Source organism: Castor canadensis, chromosome 18 (genome assembly GCF_047511655.1).
Source record: "Castor canadensis chromosome 18, mCasCan1.hap1v2, whole genome shotgun sequence".
NCBI lineage: Eukaryota > Metazoa > Chordata > Mammalia > Rodentia > Castoridae > Castor > Castor canadensis.
The window spans coordinates 40,331,041-40,353,185 of record NC_133403.1 but is presented as its reverse complement, the minus strand read 5'-3'; the positions used below and the strand labels follow the sequence as shown (position 1 = coordinate 40,353,185).

Here is a 22,145-nt window from a genome sequence, read left to right as displayed (position 1 = left end):
AGCCCTTTTTTGAATTGGTTATTTTTGAGATAGAGTCTCATGAACTATTTGCCCAGGCTGGCCACAAATGATGATCCTCCTGATCCCTGCCTCCCAAGTAGCTAAGATTACAGATGTGAGCCACCAGTGCCATCCAGTTCCCTCAATTTCAGCCTTTTTTTTTTTTTTTGGTACTGGGGTTTGAACTCAAAGTCTCACACTTGCTGGGCAGGCATTCTACCACTTGAGTCACTCCACCACCAGCCCTTTGTTGCATTGAGTATTTTTGAGATAGGGTTTCTTAAACTGTTTGCCTAGGGCTGGCTTCAAACCATGATCCTCCTGATCTCTTCCTCCCAAGTAGCTAGGATTACAGGAGTGAGCTACCAGTGCTCAGCCAAATCACTAGATTCATTAACAACTTACCTGATGACGAAAAGGTCACCTTTTAAAGTACAGTCTGTGGGGAAGTTGGATTTCTCGGTGGGGGGACTTGGCAGGGTCTTTGAAAAGGACAGGGTCCTTATGGAGCTCAGTTTGAAGTTACTGTACCAGTTAACAATGGACAGGTTGTGATCGTAGAACTTAATGTTACCCTTAATGTCACCTGTGACAATATAGCTGAAATGGAGAGTAACATTGGTTTGTTACACAACAGTAATAGCAAGGACCATGCATTGAACACCAAGCTCTGGGTTTGGGAAACTCTATTTAATATTGCCCGTGAGGCTGATTTTATCATTGTTTTTCCCACTTTATATCTAGGAAACCAAGGCTCAGAGAAGTTAAACTTGCTCAAAGCCAGGTATAGCAAATAACAATAGAGGATGTACAATGAAATTTAAATCTCAGACAGATAATGAATACTCTCTTTTAGTATAAGTATATCCCAAATATCACACGGGACACACATACCTGGGAACTCTCTCAGGGCTGAAAGACTAGACTATGCAGAGAGTCCAGTGTCTAAAGCAAAGTGCACACTCTTTTGATACGTTCTTCCCAGCCCTCCAAGGTCAGTCATATACCATGGTGGTGGGCAGTGATTAGATTCTCTGCCACATGACTGCAGATGACAACAGAGAGAGTCAGTCCCCAGCCCTCCACAATCACAAGGATGGCAATGGGACACAAGCCACTTTATAGGAAGGCTCTGTTGTTAGAGAGACCATAAAACCCTGTCCAATCACCACAGCCAAGAGCAGTGCTGCGTGACAAAATGGCTTTTATTTCCAGTCCACAGATTCATCCCAAATGGGCTTTTTTTTTAAAGACTCTGACACAGTCCTAATCACAGGGGGAGAAGGGGAGTGAATTTCAATTCGAGTCTCATCTATTATGCAGTGATTAAATGAGGTTTCTGATTAATAAGCAAGGCAGGTGGTCAGAGTAATTGGCTAGAACCTCTTTCACTGCCCTCTGCTGGACAGAAGTGGCAAAGCCAACCAAATATTTTTAGAGACCTTTTCCTTCCACTGTTCCTAGATACTGTCTGAGTTTTAGTTAACATGGAAAGAGGGGAATTCAGGCCTGGTCTTCACTGGGCCCTAACCTCCAGCTGATTAAAAGTTGACAGCAGCTGGTGGAGTGGCTCAAGTGATAGAGTGCCTGCCTAGCAACCCTAGCAAGTGTGAGGCCCTGAATTCAAACCCCACCCCCCCAAAAATTGACAGCATCATTGGTTTGCAGTTCTACCAATCAATGAATGAGAATGACAATTTCATCTCTCTTTGTAAAAGCATGCCAGGACCTCACTATTCCCCTACATCTAAAGGAAGGCAAATAAATGTTAACGGCTTTTTGAAAGCAGATGGACAGTGACTCCAACCATATGGGCAGGTCCTGGTCATTAGACATTTCCTCCACACTCAGTGGTGTCTGTCATCTACCCAGTGCAGTTCTGCATGCCTTATCTTGTGAAATCCTCATAAAAGCTCAGAGACTTTTGTGCCCATCTTACAGAGGGAGAAACTCAAGGTCACTCAGCAAGGAAGGGATACAGCTGGAATATGAACCCTGTTCTATCAGAGGCTTTTAATGATCATCTGTGAGTCCCCGCAGCCCCTCAAAGTCCAAGAGCTCCAAATTTTATAAAGTTGGGTGTGGTGGCACATGCCTCCTGCTGAGGCAGGCAGGAGAATCATGTATTTGGTCAGCCTGGGCTACATAGTGAGACCCTGTCTCAATCCTCTTTTTTCCCCAGCCAATAAAAGGGTTGTGATGTATTTGATCTTTATATGATGTGTAATTTTTTTTTTTGCAGTACTGTGGTTTGAACTCAGAGTCTCATGCTTGCTAAGCAGGCTCTCTACCACTTGAGCCACTCCTCCAACCCATAAATGTTATTTTTCAATCAGACAAAACAATATAGATATTTGAATTATTTTGTTTTGTTTTGCTTGAGGTACTGGGGTTTGAACTCAGGGCCTCACGCTTGCTAGGCAGGTGCTCTACTACTTGGGCCACTCTACTTTGAATTGTTTTCAAAACTTAAGGTATGAAAAATTTGGGGTACAAAATAAGTCTAAATATCACAGAAGAAAAAAGTCAGTTACTTTCTGCTTCACCAACAAAGCGGGATTTCTAAACACAATGCATGTCCATGTTTTTTTTTAATCCAATTCGTATAAATGGGACTATATAAAGAATAAACCCACCCCCATCCCTGATCCTTGTTATCAGTTCTTTTCCTCAGAGGCAACCAAGGTTCCCAGTTAATTATGACTCTCCCCAGAAATATGCTATGCATATACAGATATGTATATAAAAAGAGTTCTAAAATATTTGTGTAATCATCTAAAGCTACCTTTTAATTAAGCTAATTACCTATCAACGGTGGTGAGCACGGTGATGCTCTCTTTCTGCAAATGAACCAATTTACAAGGCTTGATGTAGGGAAAGCCCACAAAGGTGGGGGAAGATGAAAGTGGGTGGTGTATGTTCCAGACAACCAGCTTCCCTTCCATTGTTGCCGAGAGTATCTGTGTGAGGTTCAAGTGAAAGACGGACTGGCTAAATTTTCCCACAAGCTTGTTGAATGTCTGTGTTTCAAAGACAAATCATGAGTTAGCATCTGTAATGAAAATAAAATAAAACCTATATCAACATGACATTTTAAATCATTATGCTGAAATACAGTGAGAAAAAAGAAAGGAAAAAAAAAGAATCACTAAAAACCATCTCCCATGATTCTCATAGTCCAGGCAGTTCTGAACCTTTGAAGGATCACCAAGAGCAAGCGAAGGGTTATGCACTGTGCTCAATTGCAGTTCCCTGCCTTCTCATTTCAGTTCTGACACTGTAAATAAGGATACTTTTCCATTCTTTTCAAGATCTTATTTACATTTTGGGGTGCTTTCTTTTTATTCATTGCAATGCTTGAACTTGACCCGAACAGAGAACTGCTTTTAAATTTCAAGACAAAAAGGTTGCTCAGCCCAAACACTACATATCTCAAAATAGACATGTGTCCTTTCTTTAATGTTACCAATTTAATTTTTTCTTTTTTGCAGTACTGGGGCTTGAACGCAGGGCCTACACCTTGAGCCACTCCACCAGCACTTTTTGTGATGGGTTTTTTCGAGATAGGGTCTTACAAACTATTTGCCCAGGCTGACTTCAAACCATGATCCTCCTGATTTTTGCCTCCTGCATAGCTAGGATTAGAGGCATGAGCCACTGGTGTCTGGCACCAATTTAATTTTGTGCATTTGTGTCAGAACGTTTAGTTTACAAGTTTGGGGGCTCTAATTGTATAATTTGCTTTGGGAAGTAAATGTAATACAATTTTTTATTGTTTAAACTTGCATTCAACATCAAACTTACCTTGGGTAACTTTTGATAACTTACATCTGTGGACAAAACCAATAATGGTGTTTTTTAAGCAGTACCTTGCCTGAACATAACTTAAAAGAAACTAGCATATTGAAAAAATATATTTGAACCCTTATTTGACTATTTTAATTGCACTACTGGAACACTTGACTTAAATTATCTGAATTTCTCATTGAGTAAGCGGACTTGCCTGTCAGAGCCCTCATGACTTGTTCACTGGTCTTTAGGATTACAATAGAATAACTAAAGGCAAAAGACCAGATGTACTACTGTGGAAAGAAATTACACTTGACTGTTCTATTGCACTTAAGCAAATAGGATATGGGAATTACAATTGCTTGTATTGTTTCCCAAAACAAACATCCCTTGTCAAACACTAAAAAATAAAATACAAACACACTGGCACCAAACATAGACCTAAAGTGCTGACTAGTGTTTTTGAGTGCAAGACAGCTGACTGCAGAGGATACCTGTGTGAGATGAGCTTCATTCAGGCACGAGTCATATATAGTGATACTGGTTGTGAGGCCCATGTTAAGAAATCAGTGTTGGGCTGGGGATGTAGTTCAGTGGTAGAGTACTTCCCTAAATTCAATCCCCAGCACTGCAAATAAATCAATGTTAAATTAAATATGGTCTTTTTTTTTTTGGCAGTACTAGGGTTTGAACTCTGGGCCTCATGCTTGCTAGGCAGGCATTCCAACTGCTTGAGATATTCTCCTAGCCCCTAAAGTTGTTTTTCTTAAATCAAAGTTGATGCCAATTTGTTTTATTTATTTATTTATTTATTTATTTTGGCAGCACTGGGGTTTGAACTCAAGGCCTCGCACTTGCTAGGCTGTTGTTTTTACCAATTGTGCCACTCCCCCAGCAGAATAATCTTTCCCTGTGTCTATCTCGCTCATGATTACTTTTTCCTTTGGTCATGCCCTCTTAAAAAATAAATTTTTGCAGGCTGGTGATGTAGCACAGAGGTAAAATGCTTTCCTAGCACCAAGAGGCTCTGGGTTTGATCCCTAGTACTGTAAATAAGCAAGTTTTTACAAATCATACCAAGAAAGAAGAATGGAAGCAGAAAAATCACAAGGTGAGGTCAGACTACACGTGTATCAGACACAGAAAATGCTTTAGGAGACAGGACTCAAATTCCATTTCAGACGAAGCAGCTTGCAGTCAGCAGGCAAGATGAAATGCTTTCTCAACATGTGGTTTGCCACTTTCCTACTGTTCTTAAATATATGAATACCCAACGACCTTTAATTTTTGGTAGCACTGGGATCTGAACTCAGAGTCTTATGTTTGCCAGGTAGATGCTCTACCACTTGAGCCACAACCCCTGCCCTCACAATACCAGTTTTTACTATTCTGAAGATGGTCATTTTCATAACGGACCTACTCGTGTTCAATTACTCCACTTACATCACTTCCAATTAACTCTTATTCTTTATCAATATGCACATGTACATTATAAAATCCATTACTTTTTTGGATATGTTTTCTATAACATTTGATTTTTAACAATACTTCCATTATTTTCAGCTGGCAAATCAGTTTAGCTAAAGGACCCAAGTAAAGATTGTCAAAGTATTCCCCAGTGGTTTGGGATGAAGCCACACAGAGCACAGACCATAGCTGCACAGCATGGGCACATCACAGGCATCATGTCCTCCACAGATTCTGATGCTCGAAACGCCCCGGGCATACTCACCTTTTCTGTTAAGAGTGGGGCACTGTGAGCAAGTACACTTTCCTCTTCAAACTGATAAACACAGAAAAAATAGTTACTACTAAAAAAAAAAAAAAATCTGCTTTCCAAAACAGGAACTACGTAATAGCAAAGTCAAAACAAAAATTACAGGGTCAGAGATTTAAAAATTCTATACGTGAGAAAATCTGTTGCCTTGAAGAGCATCTAAAAAGGTTCCATAACAGCCAAGATGCCCCACCACTGACGAATGGATTAAGAAAATGTGGTATCTATACACAATGGAATTTTACGCAGCCATGAAGAAGAACGAAATGTTATCATTCGCTGGTAAATGGATGGAGTTGGAGAACATCATTCTAAGTGAGGTTAGCCTGGCCCAAAAGACCAAAAATCGTATGTTCTCCCTCATATGTGGACATTAGATCAAGGGCAAACACAACAAGGGGACTGGACTTTGAGCACATGATAAAAGCGAGAGCACACAAGGAAGGGGTGAGGATAGGTAAGACACCTAAAAAACTAGCTAGCATTTCTTGCCCTTAACGCAGAGAAACTAAAGCAGATACCTTAAAAGCAACTGAGGCCAATAGAAAAAGGGAACCAGGAACTAGAGAAAAGGAGAGATCAAAAAGAATTAACCTAGAAGGTAACACACACGCACAGGAAATTAATGTGAGTCAACTCCCTGTATAGCTATCCTTATCTCAACCAGCAAAAACCCTTGTTCCTTCCTATTATAGCTTATACTCTCTCTTCAACAAAATTAGAAATAAGGGCAAAATAGTTTCTGCTGGGTATTGAGGGGGTGGGGGGAGAGGGAGGGGGCGGAGTGGGTGGTAAGGGAGGGGGTTGGGGGCAGGGGGGTGAAATGACCCAAGCATTGTATGCACATATGAATAATAAAACAATAAAAATAAATAAATAAAAAATAAATAAATAAAAAGGTTCCACAGACAAAGATATACATTTTAAAAAATGCCACAAATGATTTTGACTTTAAATGGTAGCTAATGAGAATTCTATATCAATAAGGCTTTAGGCCTAAAACCCCTGAAGAAATAAATACCACTGACAGTAGTGATTCAATGTGCTTTTGTTTTGGCTTTGCATTTTTTATTGAAATAAAATGTACTTAACCTACAAATTAACCATGTGAATCACTATAAAGTGACACAAGTCAGTGGTATTTCTTATATTCACAATGCTGTGCAACACCACTTCTATCTAGTTATAAGACATTTTCATCACACCAAAAGGTGACCCCCATATCCACTAAGCAGTCACCCACCATGCCTCCTCTTCCCAGCCCAATTACGAGGAGTCTATTCTCTGACTGTATGGATTTGCCTGTTTTGACATCCATATAAATGGAAACATACAATTGGTGACTTTGTGTCTGGCACTTCATATAGTAATACTCTACTGTGTGGAAAGATCACAGTTTGTTTACCTGTTCAGCAGTTTATGGACATTTGGTTTGTTTCTACCTTTTGGTTATTTTGAATCATGGCACTATATGGATATTTGTGAAAATCTATTTGCATCCTATATGGCTGTTGTCAATCCTTCCAGGTGTACCTAGGAACTGCTGAGTTAAACATAATCCTATGTTTAATTTAATTTAATTTTATTGATTGATTGATTGATGGGCACTGGGGTTTGAACTTAGGGCCTCACACTTGCTAGGCAGGAGCTTTTACAGCTTGAACCACTCCACCAGCCCTTGTTTATGATGGGTTTTTTGAGATAGGGTCTCTCGAACTATTTGCCCGGGGCTGGCTTCAAACCCAGATCCTTAGATCCGATGCCTCCTGAGTAGCTAGGATTACAGGTGTGAGCCATGGGTGCCCAGGCTTTGTTTAACTTTAAATGTTTCTTTAATCTCATTATTTTCTCTTGTGTTGGTTGTTCTGTTTGCTAATTCCTTTCTGAAAAGGAATAAAGTCCAGGGTCTCAAAAAAAAAAAAAAAAAAACCCCTACCTTTTAAACCCATTAAATATATTCATATAAATATTTTCCTCATTACTCCATAAATATTAAGTGAAATTTAATTATCTGCTTTTTATTTAATATGCTAATTTCCAATGGGACTAAAATAAATACCATAATTAAAACATTTTAATATATACTTATTGCTTCCTAAATAGACACTATGTTGTTATATTACCAAAACATTTCTATTCAAAGAATAAATATACACTTGTACCCACATTTACAACAAATCAAAATATTTCTACTTACCCATGAATAATATATTGCCTGTGTTTTACTATTGCTCACCAACTCTTTATTATTTGTTGGATTAAAAGTAAGGTAGTTCTGAAACATAAAATATGAAAATATGTTTACCTGATAATAAATTTTCTGTTTCTCTCTGGTTAAGCTGAGTGTTAAAATTAAATAGTAATTTTAATTACAATAAATTACCAAGTAGGAATATAAAACAGAAAACACCTGGCATTTGGTAAACAAAAATTGTATCATTTAAATAGTAGTTGATAAATAGTGTAAAATGTATTCATTTTCAAGTTTTATGTATTATAATACATTATCTATAAATTAAGACACACAAAAGTAAATAAGTATTCACCAATCATCTTTTTTGGGGGGAGGGGTTCTAGGCATTGAACCCAGGGCCTGCTAAGCACACCCTACCACTGAGCTATTCCCCTAGCCCACCACCAATAACCCTTACTCTGTGTCCTTTGGACAAAGACTGCTACATGCACATTTCTGAACTGATGGGGCTACGAGGTATCCTAGAATGAACATGTGACATTGGAGGAAGATTCTGATTGCTGCCAAGATGGCACATGGCATGAATTGCTGGCAGCCTTCTCAAAAATCAGCTCTGCAGAAACTAAAGTTAGGGAAACATTCAATGAAGAAACTAAACAGTAACACTAACACCACCACCATCACCAAAGCAAGAAATTCCTGGGAAGCTGAGGCATGTGTCTTGAGATGGGTATTGGAGGTGGGGGCTGCATCGTGAGATGAAGGCTGCAGGAGGCAGCACCAGAGAGAGACTGGAGAACAGCTGCTTCCTTCCATTCCATTCCTGCCACTTCTGCCCTATCTCCATGCCTGTCTCCTGCCTACTGCTTGCTGTATCACTGCAGAAATGTAAACTACCAATGCTGGTGTTAGAATCACATCACGACAGTACAAAAGCCTGGGTGTGATGACAAACTGATGAAAGTAAGTGCATGGATCAGAGTTCACAGACACTGAAAATCAGCCAATTGTGATTAAAACCAATTTCTGATTAAAATGTCTGCTCTGACAAGTGTCTGTCGGAAGCAAGCCAGCCTTCTTTGGAGGAGTACATCATCCTGAGCCTCAAATGATTTCTTTATCTTTCAAAATACAACATGGGGCATTCAGCGGAAATAACCAAGCATACCAAAGAGGCACATGCAAATGGGACTGAAAACCCAGGGAGAAAAGCAATCAGAAGAAAGAAGCCAACAGGAGATGCAAGTGTTGGAGTTATCAAACACAGACTTCACAATGATTGCGATTAATATGTGTGAGAAATCGGGATTGGGGGACAAGATGAGAATTTCAGAGGCTACCTCATTTTAAAAGCAATCAGCCAGGCATGGTGGTGCATGTCTATAATCCCAGCTCTCAGGAGGCTTGAAGGAGGAGGATCACCAGCTCAAGGCCAGCCTTGGATATTTTAGGTCTTTTTTAAAAAATGATTTAAAAAACTCAAAAAGATGGTTTAAAAAATTAGGTATGGCCAAAGAAAGAATCAGCCAGTCAAAAAAGAAAAGAAAATATAACAGAAAACAACTAGATTGGAGCACAGAAGATAAAAAGAATTGCAAAAGAGAAAAGAGATAACAGACTAATAGGACACAATTTAAAACATCCAACTTACTTGTAAATGGAATGCCAGAAGGAGTGAAGAATGTGGCAGAAGATATGTTTAAACAAACAATGGCTAAGAAATTCCCAAAACTTAGGAAAATATAGCAGCCTAGCTTAAGAAACCTCAAAGGATATGTTTAAAAAAACAAAACGAAACAAAGGAATAACATACCCATCTACACACACACATATCATTGGAAATCTGCTGAAAGCGAAGAGAAAAATCTAAAAAGGGCAGCCAGGTTACTTTCAAAGGAGATATTGATAGTTGATTTTTTCAATAGAATGGTAAAGACAGAAGACAATGGACCTTATCTTCAAAGTGCTGAAAGAAAACAAATACCACCTAACCCTAGTCCCACCAAAAAAAAAAAAAAAAAGGAAGAAAAAAAAAAGAAAAAGAAAAAGAATTACTGTTCTAGAATTCTATGCCCAGTAGGTTAACTATTGTGTTCCTAGGACCTGACAGAAACAACCTAAGGAAGGGATAATTTATTTTTGCTCACAGTTTAGAGGTTTCAAGTCCATCATGGTGGGAAGCATGGCAGAACAGACAAGTTCACATCATGGTGGCCAGGAAACAGAGTGGAGCCTCAACAGGAAGGGGCCAGGGCAAGATATAGCCACACCCCCAAGACACACCCCCATGACCTACTTCCTCCAATTAGGCCCCACCCTCCACAGTTCAACCACCTCCAACAACCTATTCAAATTTTAAATCCATCAGTGAATGAAACCACTCATTAGGTCAGAGCCCTCATGATGTAGTCATCCCTGAGAGGTGCATTACTAATTCCTCTAGGCCATTCTCAATCCAATCAAGCTAACCACAAAGATTAGCTGCCACACCCAGAGAAAATATCCTTCAAATAAAGATAGTTGCTCTGAGAAGTGAAAGCACATATTCACACAGACTTGCACATGAACATTCAGAGTTTCTTTTTATTAGCCGCCACTAGGAAACAACCCGAATGTCTACCAACAGTGAAAAAGTAAACGGCAGCGTATCCAGCCAATGCACTATATTCAACAACAAAAAAGACAAAACAAATAGAAGGAGAGAAATAATAAAAATAAGAGCTGAAATCAACGAAATAGAAACCAAAAAAAACCATACAAAGAATTAATGAAACAAAAAGTTGGTTCTTTGAAAAAATAAACAAGATCCCCTGGCAAACCTGACTAAAATGAGGAGAGAAAAAAACCCAAATTAGTAGAATTAGGAATGCAAAAGGGAAGATAACAACAAACACCATGGAAGTCCAGGAAATCATCAGAGACTACTTTGAGAACCTATATTCAAATAAATTTGAAAATCTAAAAGAAATGGACAGATTTCTAGATACATATGATCATCCAAAACTGAACCAAGAGGAAATTAATCACCTGAATAGACCTATAACACAAAATGAAATTGAAGCAGCAATCAAGAGTCTCCCCAAGGATGTGAGGGCGATCTGGCTGCGACATCTGTCACCCCATTGATCGCCAGGGTTGATTCGGCTGATCTGGCTGGCTAGGCGGGTGTCCCCTTCCTCCCTCACCGCTCCATGTGCGTCCCTCCCGAAGCTGCGCGCTCGGTCGAAGAGGACGACCATCCCCGATAGAGGAGGACCGTTCTTCGGTCAAGGGTATACGAGTAGCTGCGCTCCCCTGCTAGAACCTCCAAACAAGCTCTCAAGAGTCTCCCCAAAAAGAAAAGTCCAGGACCTGATGGATTCTCTGCTGAATTCTATCAGACCTTTAAAGAAGAACTGATACCAACCCTCCTTAAACTGTTCCACGAAATAGAAAGGGAAGGAAAACTGCCTAACACATTTTATGAAGCCAGTATTACACTTATCCCAAAACCAGGCAAAGACACCTCCAAAAAGGAGAACTATAGGCCAATCTCCTTAATGAACATTGATGCAAAAATCCTCAACAAAATAATGGCAAACCGAATTCAGCAACACATCAAAAAGATTATTCAACACGACCAAGTAGGCTTCATCCCAGGGATGCAGGGGTGGTTCAACATACGAAAATCAATAAACATAATAAACCACATTAACAGAAGCAAAGACAAAAACCACTTGATCATCTCAATAGATGCAGAAAAAGCCTTTGATAAGATCCAACATCATTTCATGATAAAAGCTCTAAGAAAACTAGGAATAGAAGGAAAGTTCCTCAACATTATAAAAGCTATATATGACAAACCTACAGCCAGCATTATACTTAATGAAGAAAAATTAAAACCATTCCCTCTAAAATCAGGAACCAGACAAGGATGCCCACTATCTCCACTCCTATTCAACATAATACTGGAATTCCTAGCCAGAGCAATTAGGCAAGAAGAAGGAATAAAAGGAATACAAATAGGTAAAGAAACTGTCAAAATATCCCTATTTGCAGACGACATGATCCTATATCTTAAAGACCCAAAAAACTCTACTCAGAAGCTTCTAGACATCATCAATAGCTATAGCAAGGTAGCAGGATATAAAATCAACATAGAAAAATCATTAGCATTTCTATACACTAACAATGAGCAAACGGAAAAAGAATGTATGAAAACAATTCCATTTACAATAGCCTCAAAAAAAATCAAATACCTAGGTGTAAACCTAACAAAAGATGTGAAAGACCTCTACAAGGAAAACTATAACTTCTGAAGAAAGAGATTGAGGAAGACTATAGAAAGTGGAGAGATCTCCCATGCTCATGGATTGGTAGAATCAACATAGTAAAAATGTAGATACTCCCAAAAGTAATCTACATGTTTAATGGAATTCCCATCAAAATTCCAATGACATTCATTAAAGAGATTGAAAAATCTACTGTTAAATTTATATGGAAACACAAGAGGCCACGAATAGCCAAGGAAATACTCAGTCAAAAGAACAATGCAGGAGGTATCACAATACCTGACTTCAAACTATATTACAAAGCAATAACAATAAAAACAGCATGGTACTGGCACAAAAACAGACATGAAGACCAGTGGAACAGAATAGAGGACCCAGATATGAAGCCACACAACTATAAGCAACTTATCTTTGACAAAGGAGCTAAAAATATACGATGGAGAAATAGCAGCCTCTTCAACAAAAACTGCTGGGAAAACTGGTTAGCAGTCTGCAAAAAACTGAAACTAGATCCATGTATATCACCCTATACCAAGATTAACTCAAAATGGATCAAGGTTCTTAATATCAGACCCCAAACTCTTAAGTTGATACAAGAAAGAGTAGGAAATACTCTGGAGTTAGTAGGTATAGGTAAGAACTTTCTCAGTGAAACCCCAGCAGCACAGCAACTAAGAGATAGCATAGATAAATGGGACCTCATAAAACTAAAAAGCTTCTGTTCATCAAAAGAAATGGTCTCTAAACTGAAGAGAACACCCACAGAGTGGGAGAAAATATTTGCCAACTATACATCAGACAAAGGACTGATAACCAGAATATACAGGGAACTTAAAAAACTAAATTCTCCCAAAACTAATGATCCAATAAAGAAATGGGCACGTGAACTAAACAGAACTTTCTCAAAAGAAGAAGTTCAAATGGCCAGAAAACACATGAAAAAATGCTCACCATCTCTAGCAATAAAGGAAATGCAAATTAAAACCACGCTAAGATTCCACCTCACCCCTGTTAGAATAGCCATCATCAGCAACACCACCAACAACAGGTGTTGGCGAGGATGCGGGGAAAAAGGAACCCTCTTACACTGCTGGTGGGAATGTAGACTAGTACAACCACTCTGGAAAAAAATTTGGAGGCTACTTAAAAAGCTGGACATCAATCTACCATTTGATCCAGCAATACCTCTCTTGGGGATATACCCAAAAGACTGTTACTCCAGAGGCACCTGCACACCCATGTTTATTGCGGCACTATTCACAATAGCCAAGTTATGGAAACAGCCAAGATGCCCCAGCACTGACGAATGGATTAAGAAAATGTGGTATCTATACACAATGGAATTTTATGCAGCCATGAAGAAGAACGAAATGTTATCATTCGCTGGTAAATGGATGGAATTGGAGAACATCATTCTGAGTGAGGTTAGCCTGGCCCAAAAGACCAAAAATCGTATGTTCTCCCTCATATGTGGACATTAGACCAAGGGCAAACACAACAAGGGGATTGGACTATGAGCACATGATAAAAGCGAGAGCACACAAGGAAGGGGTGAGGATAGGTAAGACACCTAAAAAACTAGCTAGCATTTCTTGCCCTTAACGCAGAGAAACTAAAGCAGATACCTTAAAGCAACTGAGGCCAATAGGAAAAGGGGAACAGGTACTAGAGAAAAGGTTAGATCAAAAAGAATTAACCTAGAAGGTAACACCCACGCACAGGAAATCAATGTGAGTCAATGCCCTGTATAGCTATCCTTATCTCAACCAGCAAAAACCCTTGTTCCTTCCTATTATTGCTTATACTCTCTCTACAACAAAATTAGAGATAAGGGCAAAATAGTTTCTGCTGGGTATGGGGGGGGAGCGGGAGGGGGTGGAGTGGGTGGTAAGGGAGGGGGTGGGGGCAGGGGGGAGAAATGAACCAAGCCTTGTATGCACATATGAATAATAAAAGAAAAATGAAAAAAAAAAACCAAAAAACAAAAAGGAATAAAGCTACTGATACATTTAATAACCTGAGTGACGAAAGTAAAAAAAAATTTCTAGAAAATGCAAACTAATAAACACTAATAATCAGGAGAGGAGATGTTGGGAAATGAATCTATTCATTCATCTTTGAGGTCTTAATATAGCGGTTTTTTCTTTTTATTTTTTGTGGTACTGGGGTTTGAACTCAGGGCCTACTCCTTGAGACACTCCACCAGCCCTTTTCTGTGATGTGTTTTTTTCTAGATAGGGTCTCACAAACTATTTGTGGGGCTGGCTTTGAACTACAATCCTCCTAATCTCTGCCTCCTGAGCAGCTAGGATTACAGGCATGAGCCACTGGCACCTGGCTCCATGTTCTGATTCTTGATCCAATGGTAAATACACAGGTATACTTTGTTTTCTTCTTTAAAATACATACATTTTGCATGTATGCCTTATTCGACAATAAAAACCCTACAGAGAGTGGGGCTGGAAGTCAGGTGGTAGAATGGAAAGGCAGGCCAGGCACTGGTGGCTCCCACCTGTGATTACCTGGGAAGCTGAGATCAGGAGGACTGTGGTTCAAGGTCAGCCTGGGCAAACAGTTCAAGAGACTCCATCTCTAAAATAACGAGGCCAAAATGGACTGGAGGTGTGGCTCAAGCAGTAGAGTGCCTGCTTTGCAAGAACAAAACCCTGAGTTCAATAAATCCCAGTCCCACCAAAAAAAAGAAAGAAAAAAAAGAAGTAAAGGCAAAAGGCAAGATGAGAAAGCAGAGGAAGCAGGTGAAGACAACTCTTCTAGCAGTTTTACTCTGAAGAAGAGGAGAGGGCAAAAGCTGGAAGAAGATAGAAGATGTGAGGCCAACAGGAGACCTTTGGAGGCCGATTATTTGAAAGCATGTCTCTCTGCTGATGAGGGGAGGGCTCAGGAGAGGCAGAGTGCACAGCTCCAGAGGAAGGTAATGAATCTAGCATGCCTGCCCTCCCAAGGCAGTTAGAGGGGAAAAGAGAAAATAGTGAGGCTGCAAGTGGGTTTTAGGCTTGGGACTGAGAATAGGCTAGTGTTGTGTTTGGTGGCCTCTATCTTTTCAATGACATAGGAAGGAGGTCATCAGCTGTGAACCAGAAGAAGAAGGCAGGGATGAAGAGCACCCACCAGAACAGCCAAGCAATGCTGAGAACTCTTTTGTTCTTTATGATGGAACTCAGTGCTAAATGAATCAGCTTGGTGGGTGGGGTGGCTCTCTCCAGCCATGTTTGTCCTATCTGGCTACAGGTACAGAGAAGGTGGTGGTGTTCATTCATAGAAGGGGGGGGTTTCTGCAGGGCTTTGCAACAGAACTTTCTGCAATGATGGAAATGTTTTGTATAATCTGTGTTGTCAAATACTGTAGACAACAGCCACATGTGGCTAGTGAGTCTTTAAGATGTGGCTGGTGAAACTGAGGAAATAAATTTGTAGCTTTATTTAATTGCTATCAATTTAAATGTAAATAGTACATCCAGCAAATTTGCAGGACTCAAAACCAACACACAAAATTCAGCTGCATTTCTATATGCTAGCAATGAGCAATCTGAAAAGAAAATTAAGAAAACAATTCCACCTTCAAGAACATCAAAAATAACAAAATACCTAGGAATAAGTTTAACCCAGGGGGTAAAAGATTTATACACTGGAAATTACAAACCACTATTGAAAAAAATTGAAGAAGACGTAAATAACAGTAGGACATCTGGTTCTCATGGGTTGTTAAGAGGCCACCACCCCCCTCCAGATGATCTACAGAGTCAGTGCAGCCTCCATCAAAGTTCTAAAGGCGTTTTTGCAGCAATAGAGAAAGTCATTCTACGTAGCCACATATGGCTGGCTGCTGTATTAGTTAAAGAAGGACATTTTTCAGGAGAGCAGGAAGACTATTGGGGAAAATGCTGAGAAGCTGAGCACAAGGCTGCATAATTCTAATTATCCAGTCTTCTGGGTTTTTGAACCTGCAAACCAGGTAGGTACTCATCTCAGTGCTTGGCACAGAGCAGGTCCTCAGTACATTAATGCAAGGAAGAATACAACATCATACAACAACAGAGAGCAGTGAAAGGGGGAACCAAGAAGCCTGATGTAAACATTCGGGGTGCCCTTGTCAAGTCAGCTCACATTAACTGAAAATAGTAAGTTCTCCATATGCCTCACGACTTTATTACCAGGTTAGAAGCAGGTAAGAGCATGCGTCTGGAATAAGAAAGGCTGCTAGTTGGGTGACTGTATGCAGATTATTTAATAATTAATGTTAGTAGTCCACAGACATTAGTATCTCCTACTAGCATATTTGCATGGATTATGTGAGATAATCTAAGTAAAGAATTTAGCAGAACCTGGCACAAAATAAGTGCTTGAAACACAGTAGCAATAATTAGCAAAGATAAACTGAGGTCTGAGATATAAAAGTATTTTTTAAAGTTCTACTGCAGTTGGGCATGGTGACTCACACCTGTAATCCCAGCACTTGGGAGGCTGAGGCAGAAGAATTGAGAGGGTGAGGCCAGCCTGGGCTACATAGTGAGACCCTGTCTCAAAAAATAAAAACTCTACTGTACTCCACTAAAGCCGGGTGCCGGTGGCTCACACCTGTAATCCTAGCTACTCAGGAGGCAGAAATCAGGATCGCAGTTCAAAGCCAGCCTGAGCAGATAAGTCTGCAAGACCCTATCTCAAAAAAACCTTCACAAAAATAGGGCTGGAGGAGAGGCTCAAGATGAAGGCCCTGAGTTCAAACCCCAGTACTGCCAAAAAAAAAAAAAAAAAACCTCCACTAAAACACACAGGGTCAAATTAAATTCACCTGAAAACCATACTCTTTGGGGAGCTCAAGAGTACACGCGGGCGTCTCCACCGCTAAAGTCCACTTCCAGATGCACACTTTCTGCAATCGAGAGCACAAAGATGGGCATGAGAGACCTCTTAGAGGTCCTGAAGAAACCTATGCCTCTTGCAGTGACCCTGCAACTTCAGGTAACTAGCAAAGGACCAGAGGCCCTGACTGTGCTGGGGAGTCTGGTCATCCAAGATGCCACAGACAATACAGGGCACATCTGACAGCAGTTGGCCAGCTTGCTGAGGCTAACCCGGAGGTCCCTTTACCTGAATTTCAGCATCTGAGATGGTTGCTAGGTACTTGGCATCGTGGGTGATGGCTATGGCCCTTATACCATTACCTTCTGGGCAGCTGTCAAATATGGTGTGTACAGGAATACTGCAAAACAAGACAAGGAGAAAGGCACTTGATGAGACCCCCCCCCCCCCCGACCTCCCAGAGGTTCTGGGACGGGACTGAGCTCAAGTCAAACCTTCCTAAAACATAACAAAATGCAGGTGTTCTAGCCACACAATTGAATACCAGTCTAATTAATTCAGTAATTATTATTCATTATTCCATAAAGAGGAATGAAGCACGGATACATGCTACACCATGGAAGCACCTTGAAAACATGAAGCTGGTGAAAGAAGTCAGACATGAGAGGCCACATATTGTTTGTCTCCACAGCAGGCAAATCCACAGTGACAGAAAGCAGACTGGCGATTGACAGAGGCTAGGGGATGGGGAGCAGCTGATAATGGGCACGGGGTCTCCTTTGGGGTAATGAAGACATTTTGGAACTAGAGGGAGACAATGGCTGCATAACATTGTGGATGCTAAATGCCAGCACACTGTGCACCTTCAAATGGCCAAACTTATGTTCCATGAACTTAACCTCAGTAATAACAAAAAGCCTAACTACACAGTATGTAAGTGGCTGTCTGCTCTCTTCACGAGCTCCCTCATTCACTTGTCCCCCAGGTGCCGATTCTGTGCGAGGCATGTTGCCAGGCATGAAGGATGCAAATATGAAAATGATAACTAGGATACTGGCCCAGCTAGCAGGAAAACAGGTGCTGTCCTACCTAAGTGGGATGTAAACGAGCACAGCATTTAGCTACAGCTACCCAAATTTTAAATGCATGTACCCTCTGGACCAGTAATTCTACTCCTGTAACTTATGGAAGTGATAATAATAGCAAAATTAAACAAAGGGAAATGATGGTGGCACTGAATTAACAGCAAAAATGAAAGAATACAAATATCCACTGATACAAGAGTTATTGAAAAAATCATGCCGTATCATATAGTGAAAAACTATGCTGTCTTCAAAAAGAATGGGTAGATCTGAGAAGCTGACTGAAACTTTGTGGAAAAAAATGCAAATTGCAAAGCAGGATATCATTCTGAGTGTGTGCCTGTGTGTGAGCATATGTGTGTGTGAGTGTGCATTTACATATATAGAAAAAAGCCTGGAGGAACGGACTCCAGACCACACACAATGGTTCTGGTAAGGAGACAGGGCTTGGGGGAGGTAAGACTTTCTTCCTTTATTATACACTTCCATCCTGTGTCAAAGCTAAGACTTTACAATTCAGCACAACAGCACCATTCAAATAAAGCCTTGACATACGAAAGATTTAATTAGATGACATTTAAATGCCTAAGAGAGCCAAAGAATTCAGGAAACCATGGCAGCCACGAGGGAAGTAAGCTGTGACTGGGGCTGGGGAGTCACTGACTCCTCATGGGAGGGAAGGGCAGGCAGCTTAAGACTGAATCCAAGAGCCTAGGCTGTATGGTGCCCACTGTTTTCTGTTATGGAGCCCTTATCACAGTGAATATAAACAGGCCTCTGTATGTCACATCAGTGCCCCCGTTGACTGGAACCAAGTCTGTGTCCCAGCTGAGGGCTGTTCTGGTTCTCTGTCATCTGAGAAACTTCATTCCACTGAGAAGTAGCCCAAAAAATTCACTTGGAAAACAACCCTCAAATTCTTGGGAATGACACAATGGTGACCTTAGAGGGAAAGTGTATCTTATCCCTGGATATATATAGAATTAAATATATAGAGAGATGAAGTCAGTCAGATCTGTGCTATTAACATATTTATGATAAGAAAATTTGTCCATTTTTTAGGAATGCATGTTTAAAAGACATATCAAAGTCTCTAACAGATTTGATTAGTAATCCTAATCTAAAATATGTAGCTGATTTAGACTTGCAATTTTAAATTGAAATCATATTAAGTTCATAAACAATATTAGAATACTTAAGAAAAGTTAAAATTGACCTATTTTTGTCTAAATTCATTAGATTTATAAGAATTACTTAAGTACTGGTAGAGAATTTGTTAATTAGACTAGTAAAACTTAAATATAAAACTGTGTATATTAAATTTCTAAATGCAGTTTAAAGTGTTTAAAAAGAGTTAATAACCAAATTTGTGAGGCCAAACATTAATCAAAACCTCTTTAATGGTGATTGCAAAAATATGCTAGAAAATATTTATAAGTAGAGTAAGATTTTTAAATTGAACAAAAAGCTTAAGGAAGAACTAAGGTTTTTAATTTGTCATTTTAATAAAGTGTTAATTATGAAACCAAAACATTCTTTGAATAATTTTTTCTGGGTCTCAAAGTTTTGAGCTGGGATACCATAAAATTCATACTGACAGTACACTTGAATTATTAATCATGGATATACTATTCTTGGTTTGGGGTTTATTTATGTATTTGTTTATTGGTGGTACTGAGGTTTGAACTCAGGGCCTCATGCTTGCAAGGCCAGCACTCTACCACTTGAGCCACTCCACCAACCCTCCTGCTATGGTTATTTTTAAGATAGGGTCTCAGAGAAGTCAGACACATACTGCACGCTCCATTCATGGGACACGTCCAGCCTAGGCACATCTACAGAGTAGAAGACAGATCAGAATGGGCTGGGAAGAGAGGATGAGAGTTCTTCAGCATGGAGTTTCTACTTGGAGTGATGAAAACATCTGGAAACAGGAATTGGTGAGGGCTGCTCATTATGAGTGTAACCAAAAGTAATACATTTGAAGCTGTACATATTTTGCCACAATAAAAATAAAATTGGCTTTACAGAGGATGGTGGAAGAGTGAACCTGTGGAAGAGGACCAGTGAGGACCTTGATGCAACAGTCTGAGCAGGTGAAACCAGGAGAGGCAGTGGGATGGATGCTGAATTTACTTGAGAGGCAGAGGCCAAGGATTTCTGGACATTTTACTAGAAGATGTTCATGGGACATCCAGGTGGAAAGTCCTCAGCAGCTTCCCCTTCAGGAAGAAGAGGAAGCATGGAGTCACTGAGGTTACAACAGACTATGCTCTTCCAAACTTCATCACTGCAGACCATGGGGTTTTGGCAGATTTCTGGTTGGTTGGTTTTTGGGTTTGTTTCTTGTTGTGTTTTTGGTGGTACTCGGTGTTGAACTCAGGGCCTTGGGGCTTGCTGGGCAGGTGCTCTACCACTTTGAGCCACTCTGTGAGTCCAACCATAGGATACGTGTAAGGGACAGCCAGCACAGAGGAGCCTGAGGAGAGACTAGAAGGAAGGGACAGGAGCAGGGGGACAGGGAATCAGAAAGCCACGGGAAGTGCAGTGTCAGATGTCTCCACAAAGATGAGGACAAGGATTAGGTGACAGGGCCTGTGGAGGTCCTCAGTCAGCTGCGGAGAGCAGGTCCTGTGTCCTGCACTCCAGGACTTTAAACAAAACTTCTGCCTAATTTTCATGTTCATCTGGACTCACTAGTTGCCCCTCCCGCACCCAGTCTTATGATCCTGTCTAGAGCTATTATCTGCCTCTGAGCTCACAAGTTAACAAAGAAAACTCACCTATGAGCATCTATCATGGGCCAGGTTCATGCTCCACTGATCTCCACAACCATCCTGGGAGGTGGGTAGAAGTGGGTTGAATAGTGTCCCCCAAAACTCATGTCCACTCAGAACCTTATTTGGAAACAGGGTCTCTGCAGATACAGTTAGCTAAGATGATGTCAGTGGATGAGGATGGCCCTAAATCCAATGACTAGCGCCTGACAGAAGGGGAGACAGAGAGACGCAGGAAAAAGTGCCATAAGAAGACAGAGGCAAAGACTGGAAGGATGTGTCTTGGAGCCAAGGAACACAAAGACTGCCAGCGGCCAGCAGAGGCCTGGAACAGCTTTCCCTCAGAGCACCAGAAGGAATCAACCCGCAGAAACCTGATTTTGGACCTCTGGCCTCCAGAACTGTGAGAGAATAAATTTCTGTTATTTTAAGCCACCCAGTTTGTAGCAACTTGTTTCAGTGGCCTAAGGAAAGCCAAACAGTAGGTGTGGCACAGCCTCCTTCTTTCCACAGATGGGGAAAGTCACCTGACCTCTGCAGCCTCCAAGTCACACAACCAGTACTCAGCAGAGCTGGGGCAGGAGACAGGTAGACTCAGAGCCTACACAATCCTCCCCTGCCAAGCTGCTCTTTCATGGCACTCTGGAGTCTCCTGGGCCTTTCCCTCTCCCCTTCCAATCCTCCTACCTGGGCAAGACACTGAAAGCCACACTCCCCATTCCCATCCCCATGCTGCTTGTCAGCCTTGCTGGCATCGCTGGCATCGCTGGCACACGTGCTGACTGACCCACCGCGGGTTCGCATTGTTTTCTAGAATCAGGGTTCCTGGAACTCCACCGCCCTTCCTTCCCTACCGCCTTCTCAGTGTCACACCACACTGTGCCCCATGTCTCCAACTCCCAGCCCCCCCATTCATGAACATCCACCACACATATACCAGCCTCCTGCTTGGGAGCTGTTGTCCGCGGCAGCCATCTGGCTCCCCCAGATTCCCAACGGCCCAGGCACCTTCTTGCCCAGCATGTCTCAAACTGTGACGAAGGACTTCTACAATTCTCAACCTACTGCACACAAGCATTTTATAAACTAAAATAAGCAAGGTCAGATCATCCTAAGTCCCAAATGCTACTTCTCAATTTCTGTACTTCCTGTTCAGCCTGGGCCAGACCAGCTCAGCCTCTAGCCCCTAGAAATCCCACCAGTCCTCGTCAGATGCATTGGCAGAGAGGGGGCCAGAAACCCTGAACTGTCTGACTTAGGAGAAAGGACATCCAGGATGGCTACCTTGATTTCTAGAAGGACTCCCCATCAGCATGTCACTGTAGGAGGGCAATAAGACATACGAGCAGATACGAGGAAGGACAGAATCCCACTTCCTGAGCCTGGGCCACATGCTGCAGACTCTGTGGACCTGCCTATCTCTCATAATCTCCC

At 41.1% G+C, this 22,145-nt stretch overlaps 1 protein-coding gene across 4 annotated transcripts in view; it reads right to left on the bottom strand.

Annotated features, from left to right (window-relative positions):
* Window positions 1-22,145, bottom strand: part of Cfap251 (cilia and flagella associated protein 251) — an 88,724-nt gene that overhangs the window by 54,224 nt on the left and 12,355 nt on the right. For all 4 annotated transcript variants that reach the window (XR_012443561.1, XR_012443560.1, XM_074061243.1 and 1 more), the window contains 6 exons: window positions 17,141-17,252; window positions 16,842-16,922; window positions 7,764-7,841; window positions 5,522-5,572; window positions 2,806-3,020; window positions 406-600 (listed from right to left, as the gene is read on the bottom strand). Coding sequence is in view for 2 of the 4 variants with exons in the window: in XM_074061243.1 (XP_073917344.1) it covers window positions 406-600; window positions 2,806-3,020; window positions 5,522-5,572; window positions 7,764-7,841; window positions 16,842-16,922; window positions 17,141-17,252 (732 nt within the window). In the remaining 2 variants the exon portion in view is untranslated. The remainder of the gene's footprint in view (window positions 1-405; window positions 601-2,805; window positions 3,021-5,521; window positions 5,573-7,763; window positions 7,842-16,841; window positions 16,923-17,140; window positions 17,253-22,145) is intronic.